Source organism: Nothobranchius furzeri, chromosome 9 (genome assembly GCF_043380555.1).
Source record: "Nothobranchius furzeri strain GRZ-AD chromosome 9, NfurGRZ-RIMD1, whole genome shotgun sequence".
Taxonomy (NCBI): domain Eukaryota; kingdom Metazoa; phylum Chordata; class Actinopteri; order Cyprinodontiformes; family Nothobranchiidae; genus Nothobranchius; species Nothobranchius furzeri.
In genome coordinates this window covers 60,878,827-60,890,675 of record NC_091749.1, presented here as the reverse complement: position 1 = coordinate 60,890,675, position 11,849 = coordinate 60,878,827, and the positions used below count along the sequence as shown (strand labels likewise).

The 11,849-nt window shown below is 41.5% G+C and overlaps 1 protein-coding gene across 1 annotated transcript; it reads left to right on the top strand.

The window, feature by feature from the left end:
* The first annotated feature begins 4,390 nt into the window (after positions 1-4,390).
* On the top strand, positions 4,391-6,520 carry adma (adrenomedullin a). The gene is made up of 4 exons (XM_015953072.3): positions 4,391-4,519; positions 5,061-5,163; positions 5,266-5,382; positions 5,492-6,520. Exons 2-4 carry the CDS (start codon positions 5,069-5,071, stop codon positions 5,787-5,789), a joined length of 510 nt encoding a protein of 169 aa, XP_015808558.1. The 5' UTR covers positions 4,391-4,519; positions 5,061-5,068; the 3' UTR covers positions 5,790-6,520.
* The last annotated feature ends 5,329 nt before the right edge of the window (positions 6,521-11,849 follow it).

Below are 11,849 nucleotides of genomic sequence, written 5' to 3'. Positions count from 1 at the left end.
CACAGATAAATAATAATAATAATAATAATAATAATACATTTAAAATAGATGTTTGTCATTGTAGATAAAGATCAGCATAAATTGCTTACATGTGTTGTTTAGAGCATAGCACGTGCAAAGAGCAGCCCAGGGTCCATTCGTGGCACTTTGAGTGATTTTTTGTGGCCCCAAATTGCATTTCTAGAAAGTTTAATTTAGTCTTTCCAGCAGGTTGTTGCACTTTCAAATATTTTTTATGTTCAGATTTTTACCAATATGCTTATTTTTGACCTATTTTGTGAAGCAGCGTGGAAACAAACTACAATGAAATCTATTTTTGCATTTTATATGTTGAAAAAAATCTCATATTTATGGCCTGCAAAGACTATTAACTTGGCAATTCTGGCCCTGGTCTGGAAAAGTCTGGACACCCCTGGTTTAGAGTTAGGGTTGGGGTTACATTAAAAAAAATTACATAACCTCTGTTGAGTCCTGTTTTTTACAAACCAACAACGAATCATGCCTGTCACCACTACAGAGGAATATCCAACACACACACACACACACACACACACACACACACACACACACACACACACACACACACACACACACACTATTCTGTTTTTTTTTTTTTTACTTTCATTCTTTAAATTTTATTCTAGTACCACCAAAATGCATCATTCTTATTACTGGCAGACTTTATTTGGTTTGTTTTGAAGTTTGTGTGTTTTGACATCAAGTGTGGAGAACTGTAACCCCAGAGGCAAAATAACTGAACATCATTGAAAACAGGAAAAGTTGTCACAAGGTACAGCACGTGGAGATTAGCTAATGCGTGTGAGGCAAATAGACAAGCTGCCTTCACCTTCAACAAAAGCAGGAACACAGAAAGAGACTTCCTTACACGCCGGCTGTGTTTTCAGCGCCTTTCTAATTTCCTCACGTGTTGCTTTTAAAAGAAAATACAGACTGAGTAGTGGAAGAACTGGAATCCACAACAAAACACGAAAACGAGCACTTTTTCCTGTTGCATGTGTCTTCACAGAAGAATGATGGGAATTTGAGGCGACCCCATAAAGGGCACAACATGGGTTCATCACAGCTTACAATAATCATGAATCAGGCCCTTTATTTCCTAGCAAACATGGATGAGTTCGGCCTGATGAACTTGCTCAAACACAAATAGGAAGGTGATACAAAGTCTGTCAGTCATCCTCTGGCAGCAGCTTCTCAGACGAAGGGGAAAGATTTCTATATAAGGAGCCAAACGGCAACGGAAGAGTTCTGCTGTCACGATTTCACCATCTCTTGTTACAATCTTTTGTTTGGGGATTAGTCGTCCGCTGGATCCAATTATCCCTACAATGTGCTCGCAAAAATTTTCAAGTTCACATTGCATGTGTTTGTCATTTATTGGGGCTGAAAATACCTCACCACCCATGGAACCAGGGTTGCATGAGATATAAATAAACTCAGATGGATTTTTTTTTAATAACATCACAGGAATTTTTGGAAGTTTGATGTGTCACACGTGAATTTCAATTCTTAAGTAAACCTCATTTCATTCATTACAATAAGGGTCCCTTTATCAATGTTACTTAGTACATTATGAAGCAAGGGTCCCTTTATTACCGTTACCATTATTGTTAATTATTAAGTGTCCCTAAGGTTTAGTTCATTAAAAGTGTTGAACACTGGTTTAATCAATACATTTGCAGTGGTCTCTAGTTGAAATGAATGCCTCATAAGTCGTACTCTGGGGTAAAATAGCCCAGAAGCGCCTGCATTAGCATGAAGAATTCAGCTGGAGGAGAAAGTAGCTTCAGACGGCAGGATTTGGCATCTTATTTCCTGATATTTGGACATCTCGCCATTGATTGGCTAACAGCAACGCAACTTTAACACTGACTCTGTTATTTTTTTGGAACGTTGATGTTTTATCCCCACAAATAACACAAGCCTGGAGGAGTTCTGCTGTGTGGTGGGGTTGCTAATGCTAGCGGTTAGCTTCTACTAGTTGAGACGTTCTCTGCTGTTTCCTGAACGCTAAAGCAAATACAGCCTTCATCGTCACGAGTCAAGATCAATGAGTCTATGAATGTTAAGTAACGGGACGTAGATCTGTCGGGATTTTCAAATCGTTTCTCCATCTATTTCCCACCAGAAGCTAATGCAGAAGATAGGTGTAGGAGACTATTTTCATGTTCAGCTGCATGAAAATCTCAATGACCAGTTATAATAAGAAATAATTGATTAATTTATATATTTATAGGGATGCACCGATACCACCGATACTCGGATCTGAGTACTCGCCAATACCAATTGCAGATGCCGATACTTCTACCAAACAAAAAGTGCAATGAATTGGAATACAGGTTTTATTTTCTTCTCTGCTTTCAACAGGAAAAGACTGTGAGGTAGATTATTAATAGAAATGATCAGAAAACTTAAATATTAGGTGAACAGAAATGACAAGTTACAGTGAAGCTACTTTCAGGCAGCTGCATTAGTATTGGTTGACTGTTACCGATACCGATACTGGTATCCCTAATCATAAAAAATATAATAACTAATCATTAAAAATTTCTTTTCATGGATCCGCACCTTTAATGCTTAATTATGCACTAAATAACAGTAATAAAGGTTATTCTTATTATTACCGGATTTTCCTTCTAAGTAATGAAAGTGAAACAAAATTTAAAAGTGAAAGCATTGCTCACACTTCTTCACCTTCTGGAAATTTCTACATGGGACTTTCCTATGCTAATAAAACAGAATGTTTTTTTTTCTGCGGTTTTTACAACATTTCATAAAATGAGTGACGGTTTCAGGTTTCACCCTCCTTGGACACACATTTCAGTCTTTTTTTCAGTATATGAGATATTAAACTTGAGTGTGTGTGTGCGTGTGTGCGTGTGTGTGTGTGTGTGCGTGCGTGCGTGTGCGTGCGTGCGTGTGCGTGTGCGTGTGTGTGTGTGTGTGTGTGTGTGTGTGTGTGTGTGTGCGTGCGTGCGTGCGTGTGTGTGTGTGTGTGTGTGTGTGTGTGTGTGTGACCGCTCTGATCAGGTAAAAGATGAAGACTGAGATAAAAACAACAAACCTGTCTCATTAAGTCAGAGTTTAGTCTGATGCATTGTCCTCAGAGGCATACAAGTCCTCACAAAGCTGCTGGCTGGTGCTTTTATTTGAAATAACTTACTTTTCGTGTTAATTTTGAAAGAAGCACATCTAAAACAAGTTTCACCCAGGAACAGGAGGTTGAGAAGGTTAGATGAGTCTTTTGAAATTTAATTTTATATTCCAAAAACGACTAATTAGATCAATTATTTTTACGAATACCTCCAAAAATCCTGTTCATACCTCAAAGTCTATCCGTTCAGCTCAACTTCTGGTTGTAAAATTCCCTTTCAGATTAACAAAACTGTCTAAATAAATCACTCAAGAGTCCAAAGTCAACATTTCCTTGTACTAATAAATACATCTAGTGTTTTGTTTTTACAGTTGGGGTAACTTGCTGTGTTTTGCCTTAATTACATCACAGTCATGGGGTTTTTAAATGGAACTTCACCGTGTCGAGGAGTGCCCTGAAAACCAGAGAGCTGGAACATTCCACTAAAGCTGTTTTCTACCACTGGCTGGAGGGGCTGAAAGAAGCATAAACAAAAACTATGTGTAAAAAAAATAAAAACAAAGCTTAAATATCACAACATGAACAGCTCTTATTAAGGTTTCTAATAAAGCAGCTGAGACAAAAATGTAGTATTCCTAATGGGGTGCGCTGTGTTTGAGCCAAACAACTAAATTATACACTGCAAAAACTGATTTCCAAGAACATTAAAAAAAGACCCAAAGAAAAGCAAATTCACCTCTAGAAAAATAACGTTACTTGAAATAAGGTAAACGTTCTTAAATATGATCAAACTTTTTTTTGTTTTGAGTAAAAAATCTGCAATTGGGTGAGCAAGAGTTGCTTGGCTAGAAATCTTAAAACTAGCGGAATAATCTAAACGTTTGATTTATTTGAGTTATTTTCCTTTTATATTAAAAATACGATAAAATATCTAAATATTTGGCGTTTGTTACTTTCTTAGAAATCAGTTTTTGCAGTGTTAGTCTGTCATAGTTGTCATTCTACAACTAAATACTTGTTTAGAAAGTTTTTTATGACTAAAACATGAAGAATTACAGAAAACAAACACAGAATGATATTTGGTACATGAGATCTGTTTTTTTTTTTGATAAATCTTTGTTTAGTACAGCTTTTTGAAATGATAAAAGATGTTTTTTTGTGTGTGTTGTTGCACCAAGAGCAGCACAGTGGAGTTGGATGGGGACCAAGGGGGGTGTATGTGTGTAGCTCCGCCCACTCTCTTGCAGTATAAAGGCTCCCTGTCTGCCGTGGAGAAGCTATTAGAAGAGTGATACAGCTGCCTTACAGAACCAGAAGCAAATTCAAGAAACTTGTGGAGTATTCCTTCTTTCTTTCACAGCTGACTTTGGAAGAAGCGCTTTCTCACCCAGCGGAGTCACACACCAGGTATGTGCACTGTGCTTTAGCGCAGGCTGATTTCATTCACTGTGCTGCCAGCTGATGGCTTTATCCTTTGCTTTTTTGAGGTCAAGGCACAAGTGTGTAAGAGCAGGTTATCTGTCTGGTTATATAAGCAGTTCAGCTCTTAACGTGTGTGAAGCAATCACCTGCATCACTTCTTGTCTCTTTTTGCAAATGCAATAATGCCATCTAATACATTTCAGCTGAGCTTATTTTAGATTTCTGTTGGTAGATGGTGTCCTTCACATGGCTGGCTAATGGCCCAAAGTGTGGTTGCAGATTTATTCAGCTGAGACATTTCTGACCTTTGCTTAACTTTTTAAATAAATGAATGATGTGTGCAAATTGCGTGGCTTTTGGACTCTTGGGTAAAAAAACAAAAAAAAAAAACAGCTGTACTCACGAGGTTGGGTACAAGGTAGTTTACATGCAAATGGGGACACTTTAGACTTTTCTGCAGCTAATCATTAATGCTTTTTTCAGTAACTAATTAACTAATGGAAAAACTTTTTTTTTTTCCCTACAGGAGCCAAAATGAAAACGATCATCCACTCCTTCATCTGTTGCTGTCTGCTGGCTTCAGTAGCTCACTGTGTGGAGCTTGAGGTGCATCCTGAGCTGAGAAAAAGGTGAGTCGACTGCAAAGACATTTCTATTTTGTTATCAGATGCAAAGTCTAATCAATCTCTGCCTGCCGAACCTTCCACTTAATGTTTTTCTCTCTTTTGCAGATTGAGCATGTGGCTAGGGAGCAGAATGAGACGGGGCGTTGAAGTGGAGAAGATTGCAGAGTCGGCGACCTTCGTCAGACCGCAGGACATTAGGGACACCTTGCTGCCACATTCCAGGTAATTCATGCTTCTCCAATCAGGAAAAGTAAATGTTTGAAGAAATAGGCTCAGTTCCAAATACTTTGGGATGAATGGCTCTTAATAATATCTGTCTTTTCTCTTCCAGCACTGACATCAACATCCGAACCAAGAGGTCAGGTCCCCAGTCCAGACCGCAGGGTTGCTCACTGGCTACCTGTGCAGTGCACGACTTGGCACACCGCCTGTTTGAGCTCACGAACAACAAGGCAAAGGCCGGGACCGCCCCTGCTACCAAGCTCGGCCCTACGGGATACGGCCGGAGGCGCAGGTCTCTTCCAGGGCGGCAAGTCACACTGAGGCTGGAGAAGGGCAGGCTGAGACCCGTTTGGAGCACAAATATCTCTCAAGTTCACAAGCTGGAGGCTCTCCTCAGGAGGACATGAGAAGGACTTTGGGAGAGGAGCAGGGAACAAAAGTGAGGGAGTTGCACTCAAGCTTGTGTCCTCTCTGCTGCGTCCCTGAATTCACAAAATGCCTCAGACCTCAGACTCTTGCCAAGCATACTCCAGCACATTTGTTCCAGGCATGAGGCAGTCAGACTGGCTGCAGCTGAGCTTCTCTGCAGGCTGAGCCTTGCAGCTCAGCAACACGGGCGGAGGCTGCAGTTGACTGCAGCTGGCTTAAAGACACTGGACGGCACAGTGGGGGAATGAACTACAGGTGCTGCTCTCTGCCTGGCAGAGAAAAAGGAAGAGTGCAAATACCTGTCAAAGTGTCAAAGTGAGCACATCTTCTGGCTTAAAGAGGGAACTTGACACTAACATTATAAGACTTTACACAATTGTTCCTCAAGGTCAAGACTTATTTTTAAGTGCTATCCTCAAAGGATTATACCACCATGTCCAATCTAACTGTTAAAAACTGTCTGCACTTTTTCTTTTGGACTTAGAAAACAAATCATCAGGAGAAGAATTCCTCATCACTTTGCCAAACAGGCTACAGAGCTCCGACACGTTCAGTTCATGTTGGGTTTTGGACACTGTAAAAGAGAAGATGCCTTAGATCCTGTGCGCTATATGTGCCAGTCCATGATGGACTGAAATATACTTGAAAACTGTTCAAAAAACATGTGCAATCAAATGTTTTATCTATTTTTTGAATATATGTAAATATGAATTCCTTTATTTAAATATTATATAGAAATTACATTAAGTACTTAAAGCTATTTTTGTACAGGAAGAATTCTATATATGGGCATTGTAGCTATTTGCCATTATTCCTTTGCAAACTGGTATTTTTTTATAATGTTTTTTATATTTGCAAATGTGTTATTTTATTTGTGCGAATGCAGTAATAATGTCATTTATTAAACCTTTTGCATAAAAACCTGAACCTTGTCATCTGCTTTGTTCTACATTAAACGTGGAATGAGGGCGTTGAGAACTTGGTAGGGTTCTCATTAGAGGCTTCTCTTACCACATCCTTCCCCAGTTATGACCCCCAACCTCCAGCTTAAGAGAAGGGCAGACAGGGCGCCTGGAATAGCACATTCCTGATAGGTTCAGCTCACATTTGTTGGCTCACCCCCCTTCATCACCACTGAACAGCCCTAAAGCTAGAGGAGGAGGATGAACATTTGGCTCCATCTGGGTTCAATGGTACGTGGTTGGGACAGATGAAGACTAACGCAGGGGGGTGGTGGGGTGTTCCGGTCAAACATTCCTGTCAGAGCATCCCAAATGGGAAAGTCACAGATCTCTTTTTCCACCAATGACACATGATAAGGAATTCCTTTACTTTTATTAAAAATGATATGTTCAACTTTTTAAAATCTCCCATCCTGCTTAGGAACAAAATTCTGTCATGATTTTCATTCTAAATCAGGGAACTAATTTAAGGTTCTTTAATACCCAAGGCACTCTATTATCCGAAACATACCCATGAAATAAGAAGGTCGCACTGAAACAAACTCGGAGCCAAAGGTGCAATTCTTCAATCTTTGTCGCCACCTAGAGACCCTGGATGGAAAAAGGGCAGAAATAAAACAGATGTTTTATTACCTAACTTAATGCAACTCAATGATGTTTTCATATGAAATCCCCATACAGATGAGAAACATTTGCAATTTATTAAGATGTAATGGTAAATGGCCTGCCTTCTAGAGTCCTGGAACCCCCCAAGGTGCTTCACAACACAATCAGTCATTCACACAAATGTTCACACCCTGGTGGTGATGAGCTACATTGTAGCCACAGCTGGGGGGCCTGGGGCGCACTGACAGGCGAGTCTGCTGAGCACAGGCGCCACCGATCCCTCCGACCACCACCAGCACGTCAGGGGGGTTAAGTGTCTTGCCCAAGGACACAACGACAGCAACAAACTGAGCGGAGCTTGAACCTGCAACCTTCTGATAACGGGGCGAGCACTTAACTCCTGTGCCACCGTCGCCCAGAAATAAAGAAATTAAATCTTATTCACTAGTTAAAGCGAACTGAAAAGGCTAAAATCCTGTTTGTTTTGTTTGACGACAGGCTTTCAGAGTTCACATCATTTTTGAATCAAATCGGAATAATCTGCTGAACTTTAGATTTTTGCATTAGTGCAAGTGAAAGTTGGCAGCCACATGTGCGCTCCATAACATTTTCATTTTGCATACACATTTTAGTCACTTCATCTGCATCCTAGATGTTTTAGTCTTCATCTGCATATTTTCTCCAGTGGTCAGAGTATTAAGTCTCCATGATTTGTAGCAACTGTCTCACTATTGCATGAGATGAAGCCTCCATAGCAGGGGGAAAAACAACAAGCATGACATCTAGTGGCTGATTAAATATTATGTAGCCTACTCTTATGTATTTTTAACACTTGTGCTTCTGGATTAAAAGCATCAAGATAAGAATGAACAAACAGTGTTTGTCGTCCAGGTAAAATCAGTCCAGGAATAGGATGAATGGACGTACTCAGTGTACTTTCTAGCTGTGTGAAGGTGTCACTCCTTCAGTAAGCCAATCAGCTGGTGACGCCACTGACGTGCTGATAGCATCATCAAACTGATCAGTCTGGGTCAACGAGTAAAAACAATACGTTCATTCAAGAACTTAGTGTGGTAAGCTTTAAGGCTTTTTTATTCTCGCAGCACTCTTGTGTCTACAGTCACAGAATAACTACAAAAAATTTAAAAAAGGCCGAATGGAGGTAGAGCAGGCGAATGCTTGCTCGCTGACAGTTTGCTGCACTGCTCTGTAACACAGCTTTTAGACAAGAAAGAGAGCAAAAGGCTGCAGGAATAATCAGATGAATAAATGGGACAGAACTGATGTCAATCAAACTGATACAGGCCCAAGACTAAGAGTAAATTGACTAAAGCTAACTCCCAAAACTAATCTGAGGGGATTAGCCTCATAATCCAAATCACTGCAGGGCTAAATCAGTGGGCCACCTGCTGCTTAAAGCCACACCATGAGATCAGGGTCTGCAGAGGTGATGTAAGGAGCCGCGCCGACCGTGTCACACTGTTTCGTCTTCTCTACATGTGTTATAAACACTGTGATTTGATCTTGAATGACAGGCGCGGTCATCAACACACCTGGTTTGCAGTGGATTTTGAGGCCATGCAGAGAAGGTGATTCGCCTACTCATTTGTTGTGTTGGATCAGGAAAGGAACTAGAGCATGAGGGATGGTGGCCCTCAAGGTCCAAGATCAAACACCTTGGCATTGTTGCTCTTGTTAGTTTGCTTGAATTTCATACTTTTACTTTCCTTTTTGGGTTAGATGGCTTCAGCTACTTCTCTTGTCACTCAAAGCACAAAAACACGACAGATCTGAGGTTTGACTAAACAAAGATAGCACTTTTTTATTTGCCTAACTTAAATTGAAGTAGGGATTAGACTGGAGTTTGTTGAGGTGATGCCTCCTGGACGCCTCCCTGGTGCGGTTTTCCCGGCACGTCCAACCAGGAGAAGACCCAAGGGAAGACCTAGGACACGCTGAATGGACTATAGGCTGGCCAGGGAACGCCTTAGGATTATCAATCAATCAATCAATCAAAGCTTTATTTATAGAGCGCCTTCCGCAACCCTGTCAGGAAGCCCAAAGCGCTGAACATGGTTCAGTTGTAGGTAAATATATTGAATAAATCAACAATAAAAGCAATTCAAATTACAAAATAGATTAAACATTCTGGTACAGGACAAATGTGTAAAACAATGGATAAAGTGAACCAATGAAAACTGTGAAATAAATTCAACATAAAAGAGGGCCAAAATCAAACATGTTCTGGAAACGCCAAGCGGAGGAGGTGTGTTTTTAGGCGACTCTTAAAGACTGGCAGAGAAGGGGACAGCCTAACTGAGGGTGGCAACTGGTTCCAGAGTGACGGTGCTAGGACTGAGAAAGCCCGGTCCCCACGGGTACGACACCTAGAATGAGGGACAGCGAGCAGGCCTTGGTCAGAGGAGCGCAGAGCGCGTGATGGGGAATGTCTGTTCAGGAGTGTGGCTAGATAGGGGGGACCACCACCCTGGAAGAAATGATAAACAAAGACGAGGATTTTGAATTGCGAGCGATAGCAAACCGGAAGCCAGTGCAGGGAGGCCAGAACCGGACTGATGTGGTCCCGTTTCATGGTCCCAGTCAGGAACCTGGCTGCGCTGTTCTGCACAACCTGTAGGCGACGCAGTGTTGACTGACACAACCCTGCATAGAGAGAGTTGCAGTAGTCAAGCCTAGAAATTACAAAGGCATGCAGTACCCGCTCTAGGTGGACTCTCGACATTCCCAGGATTCCCCTCGAGGAGCTGGTCCAAGTTCCTGGGGAACGTGAAGTCTGGGCCTCTCAGCTTCGGCTGCAGTCCCCGACACCCATCTCCGGATAAGCAGCTGAAAATGGGCGGATGCCGTTGCTGCAAGGCACAAGGACATGACGCAGCGGCCCCAAACTCTCTGTTTACTGCCATTAGGGTAAAATATTGTAAATGTTACACAGCAAACTCAGAAGTGATAATGTCTGCCAGACGTCACACCGCTGCATAATGTTCTTGTAGCCTTCATCAGCGGCTTACAGCAGCGCTAGCTGTTACCATTCACTTACAGTGTTTATGCTAAGCTAGCAGAATACTGCCAGATTAGGAAAATGACTGGGCTGGTTACAAAAAACTTTTACCCACTTATCCAACTCTGGAGAATATGGCAACGGACTAAATTAAACTTTAGGGCGGAATATCCCTTTAAAGTTTTAAAATGTGTGATATTAGATATGTAGATAGCAGAGGTGTGGACTCAAGTCACAAGACTTGGACTCGAGTCATTATTTTAATGACTTCTGACATGACTTGATAAAATCTATAAAGACTTACGACTTGACTCAGACATGAATGCTAATGACTTGCGACTTGAACTGACTTGTATCTGTTGACTTGATGATGACTTAAGCATATTTGATATTTTAGCACAAGAGTAGCGCGGCATGGACTAAAATCATGAATCATTCTTGGTTCTGGGTTTGATCTTGTACTGTTAAATTCAGCAGCACTTTGTTTACAATCAGCTTCACTTCCTGCTTGTTTGAGCAAATAAATGAAGCTTTAAGAAGCTTCATTTCTGGAATTTATTTATTATCATCGTCATTAAATTAAAGTTGAACAGATGACTTGATTGTTACTTGAAAATTCAATGTTAAGGACTTGGACTTGATTTGGACCTGTCACGAGTAGGGCAGGAGGAAGTTTAGGACCCAAGATGCAGGAAACCAGATGAACGAGGCAGGAGGTAGATGATGAAAATAAAATCCTCTGTTTAGGAGTAATCCAAAAATCAGGGAGCCAAAAACAAAAAAATCCAAATGACTAACCAGAGATCCAAAAAAACACTAGAAACTAGAGAGCCAAACGAGACGAGACTGACAAGAAACAATGAACCGACAAAGGACTGAGATACAGACAGGGTTATATACACTGGGGAGGATGAGAGGGAGATGGGCTGCAGGTGTGTGGGGAGAGAGAGACCAGGTGAACCTAATTACTAATCAGGGAGGAAACTAACATGACCTAAGGGAAAAACCTAAAGACCAGAAGGGCAGCAAACATAACTAATATTCTAAGGGGGAGCTGAAAACTACAGGAAAAACTCTACAGAAAGAAAAACTACAGGGGCGTGACTAAAGGGGGCCACGGGAGCACAGGACCTGGGAGGGGGATACCTGAGGGAAACCTAGAGGGCTGGAGATCTGGGGAAGAATGGAGAACACCAGGAGACACATGAGGAAGATGCAGACAAGGACACATGAGGGTGATAGGAGACACAAAAGGAGAACCTAGAGAGGGATGGAGAACACAAGGAGACACATGAGGGGAGACGCAGATGCAGACCATGACAGGACTTCCACATCATTGACTTTGGACTTAACTTGGACTTGGTTGTCTTTGACTTGGACTTGACTCGAGACTGACTTTTTTTAATAGATATCTCCAGGGCCCGGCCACAGGGGAAGATGAGAAGAAGAGA